This window comes from Branchiostoma lanceolatum, chromosome 2 (assembly GCF_035083965.1).
Source record: "Branchiostoma lanceolatum isolate klBraLanc5 chromosome 2, klBraLanc5.hap2, whole genome shotgun sequence".
Taxonomy (NCBI): domain Eukaryota; kingdom Metazoa; phylum Chordata; class Leptocardii; order Amphioxiformes; family Branchiostomatidae; genus Branchiostoma; species Branchiostoma lanceolatum.
Window position 1 is genome coordinate 7,259,391 of NC_089723.1, and position 17,274 is coordinate 7,276,664.

Consider the following 17,274-nt stretch of genomic DNA (forward strand, 5'->3'; position numbering starts at 1 on the left):
TCTCTGACTAAGTGTTGGAGTCCGAGTTAAAATTTGCTTACTTCGATTGGAGGCCAAACTTTGAGTTACTTATCATGTAAACAAGGTTATCACGACCCATATTGTTGTGACATCGTGGTAGAGAGTAGGGTTGAGCTTAATTGGTAACCGATTATTGGTAAAGCGTCGTAAATGCTTTTAGGATTTATAACTTACGATAGAAGCACGCACCTCCATAGCTACTGTCAACAAAGCCGACCTCGGGGCACACTTCAGACAACATGGATCGAAATGTTTATTCTATTCGTAATTCTTACATTTTGCTATGTCAGGTGAGGTTTTCAAAGGTTGAGCTGAAGAAGACATAGGGGCGAGTCATTAATTCTTGCTTGGGAGAAACTTTAATCTTGCAAAATTGAATTTTCCGTGATCGGCCAAGGATGCACTTCAACCTGAACTTCAGAAACAGTACTGTGCCCCCCCCCCCATTTTATTTTTGATTTCTTAACATTGAGGACAGATATGAACTCTCGTAATGTGTCCCCTCTAAATGTCCCTATGGATTCGGCAAAGAGGGGTATCTATCTATCTATATCTATATTGCCGATATAATCGCCCTTCGGCGTAATACCCCAGGGTACAGGATGGAGAAAGAAGACCACATTGAAAAGAAATTAATATCTCATGAGGGTTGATATGATTATTGCCAGTTTATACAGTGAAAGCCAGCAATGTAGATTTTTATTGCAAAATTGCATTCTAAAATCGCATCGCATGCAAATAAAAGATGGCAGTCACACTAGGGGAATGTTTTCCTTAGATGACACAATCGACACACTTGGTTTCTATCCGGGTGGTCCAAAACAGCTCAACTCTAGATTTACGAAAATTTATGGCGGTGAGGTGCGAGGTAGGCGAGTTCAAGAAGTAAATCACCCGTTCTATGCTATCGGGTAACAACAAAAACTCAAGCGGCAACACATAACGTTAACTAAACACACCATGTTTGATATACATTGCATTTGAACGGCCCCTAAATTTTCAACAAGACAGAATGCTGCATTCCATGGTCTCACTATCCACTGTAGAAAGTGGTAAGGTACACTAGTAAAACCATCTGATATCATATATTACAACAGATTTAAAGAGTCTCAATACGACAGACAGATTTGAATATATCTTTAGAAGCAACCATATCAATCATATAAAAGACTGCTATGCCATTAGAAAAAATACTGAAACTAATGATTAGCCCCAATCGATTGCAACACTTTGTCAAATTCTTATTCTAGCCCTTATTGTATTAGTGAATTAGGATGCTGAGTTTTATTCTATACCTCTATTTTGTACTATGTGTAATAGTTGTTGCCATACATTGTACCGTGTACAATCGTCGTGCAAGAAAGGTCTTCTCCTTCTGATATCAACTACGGTCAGTATCGCAACATTCAGCAAAGGCCAAAGGTCAAGACCAAACAAGAGAACAACAACAGCAGCTGCTGGACATATCCCATGATCCCCTGCGCGCCCGAGGCCGTGGGGATGTTGTTAGCTTCTCCCGCCCGGTTCCATTCGTACTTGCAGTAGCTGGGTCCTTGTGGCTGGGCACGGATACCGCGTCTGCAACAACAACAGAAACAGTTTGGTTTAATACACCTTTCTCACGCGGCGGCCATGATAGAATGAAGTCAAGGCCAATGAGGCGCTAAGAAACAAAACTAATTTACAGATTTAGTTTTCCTTCCAAACCACACTAAGTTTTAAAATATGATATCCAATTATCAATATTATAACTAATGTAATGCACAGAAAAGATGCAGCAATTTAGAGCCATGTTGACCGATCCTTTAGCCCCCGTCCTAGCCCTCTCCGTAAAAACGTTGAAATGCAAAGTAAAAACATAGAAATGCAGGTAATTGACGGACATGCAGTCACTTCCTCATCGGTCGATTTTTTAATCATCCTGTAATCATTGGCTGAACTGATAATTGTGACGGACAGTTAGGATCGGTCTTATGTTTGCCACGTACACACAATGGCCTCGTCTTCATTCTATGATGTCCGCCGCGTGAGAAAGGTGTATGCCTCTTCATACTGGACTTACGGGCCATGCATGGTGAAGAACAATGGACGAAATTCACAGGGAATTGTGATGCGTACACTTTATCTTAAGATGGCGCTATTTGGACCCAATAGTATGTGCCATTAGTGTTGAAAAAATACAAAAAAACGTATAATGTCCTACAACGTTTCTAAGGTGAAAGTATTTTTGTTTTGTTTTTAGACAATCAGAGAAGGCAGACTTCACCCCCTTATCCATATTGTCAACAAACATTCCAATCCCACAAAAAGACATGGCAGCACTGATGATGTATAGAAACTCTGCATTGTGCATATTGAGAATCACACAGACAGACAGACAGACAGACAGACAGTCAGTCAGACAGTCAGACAGTCAGACAGTCAGCCAGTCAGTCAGTAAGTCAGTCAAACAGTCAGTCAGTCAGTCAGTCAGTCAGACAGTCAGTCAGTCAGTCAGTCAGACAGTCAGTCAGTCAGTCAGTCAGTCAGTCAGTCAGACAGTCAGTCAGTCAGACAGTCAAACAGACAGTCAGTCAGTCAAACAGTCAAACAAACAAACAAACAGACAGACAGACAGACAGACAGACATTCACAAAGTCTGATACGAAGAGAAACAGACAGACAGACGCAGGGCTGTTCAAACTCACCTGTGATTCGTAACGCACCTGATAAGCTTCAGGCAAGATTAGTTGCCATTCGAAGTGATACAAGCCATAAAAGAGAAGCTGGGTCATCCTTAATCCCTAACAGCATCACACAGTTTGTGTTCTTACCTGACCATCCTGCACCTGTGTTCCTCCATCCTGGGAGAAGCGGCGGTGGCGTCACGCAAGTTCTGCGGACTCCACAGGCGTTCTGCTACCGCACTGGCACGGGGCCTGAGTACAACATACATGTATGTGGTGTCAAGTCAGGGAAAGGGGTAATAAGGTAAAGTGGTTGAACCTCTGACTGAGGACGAAGCATGGCGCTTTTTCCTTAAGCACCCCTCTCACTAGACCCGCGGCACGCTGGCGGCGTCGCTGTGGCCGATCGAATTTTCAAACCACTCAACGAATTTCATCGACAAAAAAACGAATCTTTTAAAGATTTTTTGTCTTTTGTTGTCATTTTGCTCATACTTGTACGTTTTGAATGATATTCCCATTATAAAGTCAAGAGTAACACAAATCCAGTTTAGGACGCAGCGACGCCGCCAGCATGCCGCGGGTCCAGTGAGAGGGGGGCTTTAGCTAGTAGTGCAATGCGACTTCGCTACGGCTCGTGTGTATAGCCAAGCACCCCTACTCTTCTCGATAAGTGTGTTGGGTTCTTTTACGTGTAGAGGTTTGGCATAGAGGCTTACGCATGAAGCATCCTCATACACCGGGCCGCCGGCTATACGTCTCCATACGAAATGACGAATGGCAATATTGGAACGTAAGGTTCACTGTGTTTCAAACAAAACAGTTGGGACATAATATGCAATGATTATTCGTGATGTTTAGTTGAAGACAGGTACTAAGTGTCCTTGATATTTCTATTAGCTTATGGCAACGATTTCCCGAGTTCATTCTTCCAGAAATTTTTTGCCAGGGTCTTTGCAAAATTTCAGTTTTGCACAAAGTAGGGAGAAGAAGCTGGAATTTACCACAATCGAGCGACGACGTTGGTGGCGTCCACCCACTCTGCCCACAGGGGTGCTTCTCCTCCGATCACCAACTCTTTTTGCTGAGGGCTTCCTAGCCACAAACAACAAAGGAATGAAAGAATGAATGAATAAATGTACGAAAAAGGAATCAAGTCAAAAACTTCGAACAGACTATGGGTAGCATCCGAATGGTGCCTAGTTTGTGCGGTACGTTCTATCTATTTCTGAGATGAAACAATCATTAACGGTTGTCGGCAATCTGTGTTTTTTTCTGATACATTTGCAATTTTCCGCTGCTGATGATTATTGTAAATGCATGTCCTCGGGCTAATTGTAAATGCAAGTAACATAGATATAAGAATGAAATATACAATGATATACTAGTACTACTTCCTATCTTATTTGTGGCAACGTGTGGCGCAATAGGTAGGGTGCTTCGCCCACAACCGAGAGGTTCCGGGTTCGAAACCATCGATATGCCCCGATGTTGTGTCCTTGGGAAAGGCACTTTACACGACTTTCCTCGCTTCATTCAGGTGTAAATTAGTACCTAGCTTCGGTTAGGGACGTCCCTTGGATTGGACCTGAAATGGAGGTCCCATATTTGAGGAGAGCCACACCTCGAACACGTTAAAGAACCCACCGCACTTATCAAAAGCCAGATATGTATTGAGTTTGTACCAGTGAAGTTGTGCGGATCGCACTCGTAGTACTTGGGCCAGTCCCTGCCGTAGTCGATAAAGTTGAGGTACCAGCAGGAGGACAGGATGGCCCGGTACCCCGCTGCGGTGACCTGAGGCAGCTCGTCCCAGTACTGGATCCCCTGGAAGTTGCTGTTGTTCCACTGCCACACGTGGATGATGGTGTCCAAATCAATCTAAAGAAAATTTAAAGGCAACCCAAGCAATATTAGGGACCGAAAATTCGATTTTGACATATTTAGTAATTTCCATACATGATTAGTTCAAACAGCACTATCACAATGTATAGCGACGTCCATGATGCAAAAATACGACGTCGTTGTGATGTGAGAACGCACTGAAAATCGTGACTGGAGTTTGGTAGGCTCCCGAAACTAAGGGAATCATCGTACGGCACAAATTTGCGCGGTTTTAAAATGCTAAAAGTATGAAGTTATTACACAAATGTGCTAAATAGTGGTAGTAAATGTCACTACCATAAAGATTTCAGCATTTTTTTTCATTTCCATATTTTGGGCCCTAATATTGCTCTGGTTGCCTTTAATGGTTTTGTTTTTTTTGGTCAAATTGTGGAGATACGTATAGGTACAACTTAGAAACGGGATGTCACTGAAGCTCAACTGATAGCAGCCTCATTGTTGAGTCCCGGGTTTAGTTGCTAAATAGGAGACCCCGATTCAATCCTGGGAAGGGTATCTCGGAAGAGACGTAGTATGGGGATCCCATGTTCGAGGAGGTGCCCTGGGCACGTTAAAGGGGAAGGGATAGCGACCCCTCCCTGTAAAAATCTATCCTGCTACTGAAATAGCAAGGAAATCTGTGCCACTAGACCATACACTCTGTACAAACGAACGACCAAATTAGCGTTATCATTACAGAAAGACTTTAAGAAAGCAAAAGTAGTTCAGTTCAGTTTGAAAAGAACAGAACCTAAGGGAAAACGTGTGATATGACGAAAATCCTAGATCTGTAAAAGAAATACTTACCGTAAAGTCACCACTTATGATGTTGTTGTCGAAGATCTCCTGCCAAACAATTCCTCGTGTCCGTTTTGGAAACTCTTTCAGGATGTTTATCAACCTATTGCAAAGTAAATGTTTCATCAGCAATACAGCCACAACATACAGCTCGTACAACGAAACCCATATACAATGTTTATGTCAACTTCCAATGTTTTTGAAATTTCAACAAAGAATATATGGTTGACCATAGATGTTGATCAACTCTACTGTACTGTACTGTACTGTACTGTACTATACTGTACTGTACTGTACTGTACTCTACTCTACTCTACTCTACTCTACTCTACTCTACTCTACCCTACCCTACTCTACTCTACTCTACTATACTCTACTCTACTCTACTCCACTCTATTCTTCTCTACTCTACTCTACTCTACTCTACTCTACCCTTCTCTACTCTACTCTACTCTACTCTACTCTACTCTACTCTACTCTACTCTACTCTACTCTACTCTACACTACTCTACTCTATTCTATTCTACTCTACTTTTAAAAACACTTACCGATGTATGTAGTACCCTTCCAGCTTAGCAAAACCCTCTGTCGTGTTGGGAAATCCTTGTTGTTGCATAAACTGCTGTATTTCATCATTGCTCATCCTACACGTTATTAGAAATAAATGGGATGATGTTCATTTCAAAGTATACTGTATACGAGACAAAATTAGACATGGATTTTGATCATTTGATAAGGCCACACCAACTTAATCTTATGGATGACATCCGCGCGCGCATTGATTTTCGCCTGTTGTCAAAAAAAAAAAAAAAATCACCTCCTCCAAGGCTACATGGAACTCCGGAACTTGCTGACTTAGATTGCCGCAAAAGGCTAGCATTGTGCCGGCTTATCGGAAAACTGGGGCGTATTTATGAATTGGTATGCCATCGATGTTGGCTAGGGGGATTTTGCGTTTGCACAGTTGTACGAGAGGATCGCGGCGGCCAGCGAGTATCGCCCAGACAATTTCAAACACGACCTATCCAGAGTGGCTCTCACACGTTTCTTTTGCAATAATGAGAGACATGGGAGAGGAATTGAGGGATTGGCAGAGGTCTCGCATTGAGATTTGTGAGCGTAAACCATGGAATGCTTAATATGGAGTTCAATGCCATGTATGTTGAAACTGCCCTTAGGGGTGTATATGAGTATTCTCATCACAGTCATATATTATCCACAGTCCTTGGAGCCAAATACGTTCGTATAGTATCCTTCTTTGGTCGTTCTTGTCAATATATTGAAAATCAATCACTTGCGCTGAGTCTTCTATGATGAACAAGACAACCTACATGTACCTCCTACAAATAAACTGTGTTCTGTGGTTCAATTCGCAATACCAGCTTTGTACTAGTAGTCCTGTGGTTTAGCAGCATTTTTTTTTGCTGGATTTTCTTTTTTTTTCGCCCGCGCGCATTAGTTTTGGGGTCTCCAGAGGATGTCATCCATAAAATCAAGTTGGTGTGGCCTAAAGAGGACAAAAATAAACTAGAAAGGTAGCATTTGTGAGAAAATACATAATGATTACTTTCACATGGTCTGGCCTAACAAAATACTGCTCTGTTCATTCTTATTCAAACACGTTCAAATACAAGGTGACCAGCCCCTCAAGCTCTGTCCTGACACTTGCTACATTATGTAATCGAACACCACAGGGTGTGTATGCTACACCTACAGTAACCATGGTGGCAGCCATCTGGTCTAAGTCATTGACCTTATTTTTTTTGGAAAAGACGAAACGGAGCAAAAACAATGCGTTTCCCTTCCGTGAAGGTAAACATAATTACCAGCACTGGAAGTGGACCTCATCACCGCCAAGGTGAAGGTATTCATCCGCGAAGACTTCACGTATTTCTTGGAACAGTCGCTGCATGAAGTCATACGTGCTGTTCCTCGCCACGTTAGCTGGACCAAGGTGGTAGATGTCTTGCTGAATACTTGTGGGGCTACAGCTGTAAAATAAAACGGATGAGTGAGCAAGGACAAACTACAAACTTTGGGGCTTCAACTTTGCAGGGGGGGGGGGTCCCAGGCTGAGGCGGGCAGGCCTCCAGCCTGGCACTGTAAGACTCAACGGTGGGAGCCGTCAAAACCGTGCCAGGGAGGGCATTCCACTGGGGGATGGTGCGGGGGAAATATGAAAATTTATATGTGTCTGTCCTGGCGTTAATTGTTTGAAATTTGAGATAGTGACTATCCCCGGGTGCTCCCTTGCGCTGGTTTCAGTAGACTGTCATTGTTTATATTGATATGATTAGTCTACAACTGTGAAAGGACAACAGAGGAGTCATTGACAGTGGACGCTACCTGAAACGTCTGACCGTTTCCCAAATCCATTTGTATAGAGCATGGGCTATACAACTAACCACAAACATAAGGCGACACAACACACTTGTCACAAATACTTTATGTCACGAGACTTGGCTTCAATAGATTGAAAATAACTTTCTAAGTGACATGTTCTATTTTCAATTGTTGTTGATGTCAACAGTGCTTCTCGACACTCATTTGCGCATTCATGATGTGTTAGACATCCAATCCCAACAGCCTAATCATCTATGTAATTAATTTTCAGATATTGATTAAGTCACGTTGACCTTGTGAGTAGATCTGGGTGACCTTGACCCCAGGACTGCATGTGACCGGGCGAGTCGAACTCAGGAATGACCCTGATTCCGCGCATGCGCGCGTACTCAACCACGGACCGGACGTCTTCTGGTGAGTACACGTTATCCTGGGTGTAGGCACCCTGGGAAGGGAAGGGAGGAGAAAAATTAAATTTCAAAAATATTTGAATGACATCTAAATATTGTTAACGTCATATGTCGAATAGGCACATTTACGAAGAGCTAAGTTGAGCAAAGAAACATATTTTGAACACATGTACAAATGTGTCAATAACAAATGAACATAAGTTATTGTTTGATAAACACTACACATGAGTTTAAAAGTACAGATAATGGTTATTATTATATTATTATGATTATTAAATTGCATTTTTGTTTTCATTGACCTAAAACGTAGGACTGCACAGAGGTGACTTCTTGTTTTTAGATTCTTGACTAAAACGTTGAGATATTTCTTTCGTTGCTACGCTTTCCTTTAGCCCCCTCTCACTGGACCCGCGGCACGCTGGCGGCGTCGCTGCGGCCGATCGAATTGACAAAGCACTCAACAAATTTCGTCGCCAAAAAAAAACGAATCTTTTTAAGGTTTGTGTGTTGTGGTGTCTTTTTGGTCGAACTTGTACTTTTGAATGACATTCCCATTATAAAGTCAAGTGTAACACAAATCCAATTTAGGACGCAGTGACACCGCCAGCGTGCCGCGAATCCAGTGAGAGGGGGGCTTTTGTGAACACTGGAGTGGGAATGCTACCTTTCCACTGAGGTCTGGGTAGGTTGTACTTTGAAAGGGGAACGACTGATCGTCCACCATGTGCCAATGGAACACGTTGATCTTGTTATAAGCCATGGCGTCCTGTAAAGAGAGAAATTGAATTTTGTACACAGTTTAAATGCTGAAACAGTAGTGTTAGAAACAATATCAATATTCGTACGGGTTTCTACCAGAAATTGTTACATTTATTGTTCGGTAAAGGTAGTCACAAAGCCTTTTTGAGGCCGTAGGGGCAGTTATTTGCTAATCCATTATACATGTGTCACTGTAAATGTGTATTGGAAGGCGGAGTCCATCCCTCTCGTACGTTCCACTGCCTATTACCTCCCCAACCGAAGTCTGGTACCCACTTTACGCCTAGGTAGAGTTAGGAAAGTTGTTCAAAGTGCCTTTCCCAAGACACAACGTTGTTCGTTATTGTTCGACGCATGCCCTAAAGTAATCTTCTGGTGACATTCGAGGGTCTATCTTATCTACTTTTAAATTTCTCGGTTAGAGGAGATAATGTCATCCAGCCTATTCATGGTGAAGTGCACACCATGCTTTACGCTAGACCCCCCTCCCCCCGAAACTAGTTCCGTGAAGAGGGGGCATGAATTAGAGCATCATCAATGCCGTAGTCAGTGAGTCGTAGGGGGCACAATGATCAACAGAAGTCCTATATCATAGCACCCTCGTTAAATCAGGACCCCTATCGCTCCACGTTACATCGCTCGCAAAAGGGGCCCTGATAAAAACCGACGCCAGACATGGTTCTGGCGACGGGTCTGTTTCCCCTCATCGGAACCAAACGCGCAAAGAACGCTGGGAAGCTATCAACCAATCAGGTTACGTGTTACATCGTTGCTTTGGTTACCCAAAACAAATGGCAGCCGATAGTTTTGCTTCAGCTGTGGAAGACTTGTTTGGATAAGAGCGGCTTCGTCAGCATCAGCAGTCCACCCTACAGACACTGCTTGATGGCAGGGACGTATTTCTAAGTGTAAGGACAGGCGGAGGGAAGAGCCTTTGTTATATGGGCTTCCCAGCGGCTGCGAAAGCCGAGCAAGCCCATCGACCTTGTCCGCGACTTCCGTCTGGAGATGAGTTCGTCAGTCCGCTCATTGCCAAATTAGGCCAGCTCATTAATTATTCATGAGCAAGTTTCGGCGCCGTCGCCAGAACCATGTCTAGCGTCGGTTTTTATCAGGGCCCCTTTCGCGAGCGATGTAACGTGGAGCGATAGGGGTCCTGATGGGTGATATCATGAGGGTGATATCATAGTAGCATCAGAATAGCATAGATAGTAGATTTACCAGATTCTGTATGATGTAGGGCACAGCTATGAAGTGCCTAGCCGTGTCCAGCATAACGCCCCGGTGTGGGAATCTCGGTTCATCATCGATGGTCGTCACATTCAGTTTGTGCTGCAGTGGGGAGTGAACAGGTGTTATGATTTTATTTCCAGTTGTCCAGTTAACCATGACGAAAGAACCGAATTGTTTAAACAAGTTACCACGAAATGCCCCAACTTTTACACATTCACGGATGAACAAAAAGATACTTTTCTCTTGAAATCACAGAACCCAAAAATCCTAGAAAAAGTGGGGCTTTTCGTCTTCCATTGCTTCCAAAAAAGAAGTCAAACCCAGCTTGTCTAGATATAGCCAACATTCGTATTTAGTATTAGTAGCCTATTGTTACAACAAAGTCAGTCACAGTTCACTGACACATGTATTTTTTCCTTATGTTTCTACCATGTATTTTCAATTATCCCACGCGTGGGGCATGAACTTGCAATAAAACTTCTACACGTATTACCTTTAGAACTTTTATGTCTTCCTGCATTCCAAGCGACATATGGAAACAACATACAACAGGGCGCATGCGCGCACCAAACTTCTCTAAACTGGGGGGCGATATCAACTTCCAACAACCTTTGACCTACTACTGACGTCACACGTGCGACAAGTCACGTGCCCAGTCCGATTGGGTCAGAGAGCTGAAAAAGACGAAGTGAAAATTCCCGGAAGAGTCCATTTTCTTTAGTTGGAAAACAGTTTTACCTTTCCACAATGACATTTGGTTGAGGAGTTTTAGAAAATTCATAAATTGAATCTTTTTATACGTTATGTATTTCTTCGTCTGTTTAATCATACTTTATTAGTTTATATCGTGCATCATATACCAATTATGAACTCAAGGGTCACAAAATTCAAATTTTGGTTGCTGTATGGTCGCTCAGCGATCGGCGTCTAGTTGAAAGGACGTCTAATAAACTCATAACTGTTTATTCAAATTGCGACCGTTACGACCGTAACGCGACCGTTGATGAACTTTGCCCTCAGATGTTGACTCACCTTTCCGTCAACTTCATACACCAGCTGACTGAAGGTCTCCAGACCTCTAAGAGCGCCCCATGCGGTTTGGGCCGAAAGTGTCGCTTCTCCGCTGGCGGGAACTGTAAGAGTGTCTGTTTCAAAAGACAAATACATCAGTATTAAACAGAGAAACCAAAGAATGAGTAAAGCGTTTATACAGAGCGTATTGCTAGTAAATTAATTCAATCAAACCTGACCGGGCAACCACCTGGCACAGGCGACCACCTCCAGTCACAAGCCACATGAAAACAGTCCCGTCCATTTTTACGTAGTTAACCCCACCCTGTCCTCAGCAACCACCTGTCATCAGCAACCATGTTTCCTTAGTCCCTTGAGTGGTTGCTAAATCCAAGTTTGACTGCATTTCATTGCCTCCTCTAGGACGTTAAGTGCCTATTGTTCTGTTAAACTACAGCCCATAATTGTTTATAGACAAGCCATAAATTACATTGAAGCATACAACAAATTTGCACTGACCGGTGTCTTTGACTAACTGCAAACAAGCACTTTGTATTCTACGTGTACGTGTGTGCAAAAGGCTCGAAAGAGATTTTACAGAGGGATAAGCGCATAGCGTGGTACGTGTAAAATAAATGGTTACTAGGCAACATCTAAACGTGACACCGCACACCTGAATGATTTAGAAATGTTCGCGTATCGAAGTGTAACGTTAGAACGTGGTGGGACAAACGTCTACCCATGGAGCAACAAGGTCAACAGTGCAAATGACGGGGCAAGCTCTTTCCCTGAGTACACTGTCTGTACCAAGTCAAACCCAACACTACACCATATCAACGGACACTTCAACCAGTGTCAGTCAACCACTTCAATAGGGATTTGCAGGAGTTTGACGTATTATGTTTAAAGAGTCTAAGAACAAAGAAGACTGACCAAAATGCTTCACCGACCGACGGTTACGGGTGGCGGTGTATCATTTCTCGTTTCGTTTCAACTTTTATTTAAAAGTAAAGAATTGAAATTGCATACTGTCTCATACTGATATAGCTAGACGCTTGGAAGCAGCCCTGGAACTATATTCTATTTTCTGGAATATAGAAAATATTTTTGATCGCTGAAGAAGTATGCCGGACGGCATCTGAAACATCTGTTATTTCTCAGAAAACTTGTTCAGTGGTATATATTGAACAAAAAAATTAATTATCATTATTATCTTGTTTCTGCTAATCTTCTATGGACTACTGTAATTCTTGTTTCTTTCACTATAACTTTATGTTCACTGTTTTCACGGTCACCTCTGTACCGTGATCTAACCGTCGACGTAAAAAAAACGTTATTATCATTTATGATTCCTTCACATATCTGTTCTGTAAATCATTTGCCACCACCGTGAAGTTAGAGCTAAGTGAAAACGTCAATTTTCCTTACACCGTGAAATTTTGCTAGACTCTACCAGTCTCCACGGGTCGCTGGGAAAATAGTAGAAATTGGCCAAATAGAGTCAACTGTATGAAGGGAGTCGGCTATGGAGATAGGGTCAAATATTGCGGATGGGAATGTTATCCTCCATGGCCAAAGTCCCCCGGCAAATGTTCTCTCTATAGCCGACGCGGTTAGTCTGGTAGAGACTAAAATTTTGCTACCGTCAAGATAAAGTGAAGTACAGTACTTACAGGACTCGTCCGAATCTAGGCTTGGGTACTTTGTACATGTGCCGGAAATGGTCACACGGAGTCTGTCCAACACACTGTCTCCGCTCACACTGACTCTTTCATCCGCAGGGATCCAGAACAGGAGACCGCGGTACCTAAAGAGACACAAACATGAACAAAAAGCCCAAGACAAAATGCACAAAATTTGTAAGTTCTGCTGCAGTACAAAGGAGAGTCGCCAGGAGATCCAAAATTGCCCTTGACCACAGTCTTTACAAAACCAACTCACATACCAAATATCATCACAATCGATCCATGCTAATCTCCAAGCAGATCTATAGTTGCATAAAGACCTATCAAACTGGCAGAGGAAGTACGTTTTGCAACCCAAGGATTGCATTACAAGCTCCTCCTTCCAGTTAGATACGGTCTTTGCAATCCATTGGGTCTGGTTGGAGACTAGATCCATGCCATGCTTTTCTGTATGACATTTTTTATGACCAATATATGAGTATGTTTCAAAAGCCCTATTCATCTGACATACAGCCAGTAGGTACCCATCTAAGTAATGAGGCTGTTGTAGTGCCTTTTAACGTGCTCGAGGCACCTCCACATGTTACGTCCCTTCTGATACGAATGCAGCTCCAACCAGGATGCCATTCCCCGGATTCGAACCGGGGTCTCCCAGTTACCAGCTAATCGGAACCAGTAGCTCAATTGCGAGGCTACTACCAATGTTAGGGTTGGGGTTAGGAATGGGGTAAGGGCTATGCGTTGTCGGACCATACGGGTGTCGGAACATACATGTAGCGGTGTCTGAACATAGGGGTGTAACCGATATAGTATAACACATATAACTTTATTGCACAACAAATTGTACAAGGTATGGCATCTATTGGAACTTGACTACAGTTCTATAAGATTAATTTACCTAATACAAATGACTGTGTATCTCTGTTATATTGTATCGGACCCTTACCTCTTCCCTCATGACCTCAATGAAAAGCGGCCTGCGTGCCGATTTGAGCTTATCATGAATAAACAAAGGTTCAAACAAACAAACAAACAAGAGTGTATAGTATGGGATCATGAGGGTGTACAACAATTGGAAGAATTTCTGACGTCTAGACACTTTTGATACATTTTCCTATGTATACCATCATCATCATCATCATCGGTCGACCCCCGGGGGGACGGGGCAAGTCCATGCACAACCGCTGACCACTCTATCCTGTCTGCCATGGCCGCACTCAGGTCCTCCATATGAATTCCGGTGTCTCTGAACAGAGCCCTTGGGAAGGTCAGCTTCCTGCAGTGTGTTTTTCCCCGGGGCCTCCACAGAATACCATGTATTCCATGCAGGGGTTGTTACATGTCAATATGTACTTAGATTTGCTATGTAAGTCCATTGAGATAAATTCTGGTTTATAAGATGATAGCCTTGTATATAGTTACAGTAGAGTGAGTGAATTTGAAACAAAGTGTGTGTGTTTCCTTCAAGTGCCATCCTGGTAACCACTACAACCCCCTCCCCCCCCAGTGCCGCTCATTTTGTCCCCTAGGGTTGATGGACTACTCCTTGTTATTGCATGAAACACACTGACAAATCAGTTATGCAAATAAGAGGATTCTACTGTATTATGGTCAGCATTTTTAGTAACTATAATGTGGGAAACAAACCTTTCAATGCCTGGATCAATTACATCCTTGCAAACTGCTGAGTTGGCTGCGTCATCAGACGTCACGACACTGAAGCTATCCGGGTCGAGAGACAGACTCTGTGTTGTTGTCTGGATATTCTTGGGCTGCGGCCAGACCGTGCCCTTAGCGACCTTGTCCCGACGTGCATCGTCGTACCAAAATGGCTGCCGAACCCAGTCTGCAAAGGCGCTTTGACAAGCAAAAGCGAAGAGCACACAGCACACCCACAACTTCATGTTGGTGGAGTTGTTCCCCTGTGTTCAACTAAGCCACGCCACCGCGTTAGTTCCTGTCAGTACTGTTATGTCGAGTTATAAATTAAAGAGAGTGATTAATTGCAAGAGGCTTGTTTGGGGAACGTTTCATAAGATCAGCGTTTGCTAGCAAAGGAAATTTTGAATTGATTTGGAGTTTTTGAAGTATCCTTTCATAACAGTAGAATTACACGTGTAAAAATTGTTGCATATAATTTACATACATCGTGCCATCAAATTAATAGATAAATGATGGCCTGCATGGGGAGTAGTGATTATGAATTACGCAAAATTTTCGCTGCATGGGGGCGTCTCGCCGAGAACGCTCGACGCTAAATTCCGGAGCTACATATGACGCTAAATTCAGTCAGTCTCTCTACGCCCTACTCTAAACTCTGAGTCAAAACTCCCAGCGACTGAAAGCTGGTGATTTTAAGCATCTTGGAGATGACTTGAAAAGCGTCCTAATTTATTTATTTGCATTAAACGCATGAATGATAATGACCAAGTCTAGACAAGCGTGATGTCACACACAATTTGTTCTGTATGGAATGGAGTTTAACCTGTTTGATAACTTATGATAATGGCACTATTGAACTACGAACTTTCACATCTGACATGTGAGGGAACATTTGAGCCCGATAAACACCACAGCTTGCTAGTGAATGAAGACCTTTTATGTTGGAAATGTCTATTTTCGTGTATATAAAATTGATAATGTGACGTTATAGAGGGACCTATGCTATCATATATACGTTAAAGTTCTCCCAACTCCACTCCAACGTGTTTGAAGGAAGTGCGGTCTCATTGCACAATGTCATGGCTCTACCAATTGCAACATGGTACGTGGCACTGTTGAAATAAGTTATGAAAAACTTGAGTGCCACGTCGTCCTTGTCTGTCCAAAAACGACGTAAAATACACGGTAATCTGACGTGCGCTCTTGTAAAAGACACTAATTTTGTGCGGCAACGTTCAATCAAATTGATATAACAAATGCACTGACAGTGACTGTAATTGATAATCTGGTCACGTCCATTACGTACCAAACCAATTACCCCACCCCATTCCTACCCCACCTCGACACGTATATGTATTTTTCCACCCGAATAAACAAACGGTCGGAAACTGTCGGAACAACTTTTTCATAACTTTTGAGCAGAACGTGTGGCAACTGAAAACACGAAGAAGAATTCAGTACGAGAAAGCCTGTCAGAAAGCGTAGAAAACTGTTCTGGTCTTTTCAAACAGAGTTAGCAGCAATGACAGAACATGCCTTCTAATATGAAAAAGGTGTAACTATTACACATATGTATATAACTTTCTACGTCACAGTGCAATTGCAAATATTCCTCAGAGATCGAGAATTTGTACAGTAAATGTATCCCCACCTGTGAGGCACAAATCGGACGCTAATGCTAGAGATATCTTAGTGATGATCCGCCACGGTATTACTCCTGCATGAAATGAAGTCGAACCTGTCTGGTCGCTGGAAAGTCATTTGCATAATCTGGAAGTCTAGAAGACATTTGCATAATCAAAATATGTTTTACGTACAGGAATTGATGTGTAGACGGATACGCAATGTAGGTGGCGCTTCGACGGGCGGCCAAAATTACAGACCAATACTTTTTATGCCAACAGAAACACTGTTTTTAATTAAGATGTACGTGAAGACGTCTAATCCTATTTGTCAAAGTTTTCACAGGCTTGATACCTAATATGAAACCTAAGATAAGGACCATGATTATGATACCCTATGTCTTACATATTTTTTTGTATTCATTGAAATAAAAATGTTACGTATAAATGTTAATCGTGAAATGTCCCCGGTGGTACGATATATACATATGGACTCATTAGACGGCGAACATACGAACAAGGACAGTAGAGGACTGCCCTCTAGCGGGAGCTTCGAGAACTGGACTATGTTGACCTCTTATATATATATAGGAGAGACACTACAGTTACAATATATGCCAAGGACACGCCTCCCACGGATGGCATTAAACTGGGTACCACAGGGGAAAAGAAGGAGGGGAGGTCAACAGATTACATGGAAGAAAACTGTCATGAGAGACTTGGAGGAACTGGGCTTCACTTGGGAAGGAGTGAGAAGGCAGGCTCTGGACAGAAGTGCGTAGAAAGCAGTGGTGGCCCGCATCGTCGACAGATGAAAGCGGCGACGATGATGATGATGATGATATATGCCATATATTCCTATGGGGAAGTGAAAAAAGAAGGTGTCACTATCTCAGCAATAAAAAAAGCAGACCACAAAAACTTACCCTCAAATGCTAGCCTGTTATGTCTGGTGTCATCGGACGAATTCCTGACAAATTCTATACGGCTAGTCTGCAGATTAACCCCCCTAATCAGAGCCCGTGGATAGGTCCTACAGGCTTCAGACTCCCAGTTGAAGACCATCCTACTAAATTATGGGGTGCCAAAACTCACAAGGTACAGAAATGCCATTATTTTAACTAATTCAACAAATACAGAGTCTATCTTATACCACGGCAACTCATATAAACTGACCAGA

At 42.8% G+C, this 17,274-nt stretch overlaps 1 protein-coding gene across 1 annotated transcript; it reads right to left on the minus strand.

Moving 5' to 3' along the window:
• Positions 1-976: 976 nt before the first annotated feature.
• LOC136427310 (beta-hexosaminidase subunit beta-like) lies at positions 977-14,784 on the minus strand. Its single transcript, XM_066416123.1, has 13 exons — positions 14,458-14,784; positions 12,799-12,932; positions 11,147-11,259; positions 10,103-10,213; positions 8,787-8,888; positions 8,006-8,157; positions 7,196-7,360; positions 5,918-6,013; positions 5,379-5,472; positions 4,373-4,568; positions 3,692-3,782; positions 2,835-2,939; positions 977-1,599 (listed from the first exon to the last, which is right to left on the minus strand). The coding sequence occupies exons 1-13, from the start codon at positions 14,712-14,714 to the stop codon at positions 1,428-1,430; spliced, it is 1,788 nt and encodes a 595-aa protein (XP_066272220.1). The 5' UTR covers positions 14,715-14,784; the 3' UTR covers positions 977-1,427.
• Between the last annotated feature and the right edge of the window lie 2,490 nt (positions 14,785-17,274).

Excerpts from the sequence above, each read along its gene's own strand:
- LOC136427310 (XM_066416123.1), bottom strand. The coding sequence starts at position 14,714 with ATGAAGTTGTGGGTGTGCTGTGTGCTCTTCGCTTTTGCTTGTCAAAGC. Across the intron at positions 8,889-10,102 it reads CCTACATCATACAGAATCTG|GACGCCATGGCTTATAACAA; the intron begins GTAAATCTACTA and ends CTCTCTTTACAG. Across the intron at positions 1,600-2,834 it reads CACAGGTGCAGGATGGTCAG|ACGCGGTATCCGTGCCCAGC; the intron begins GTAAGAACACAA and ends TTGTTGTTGCAG.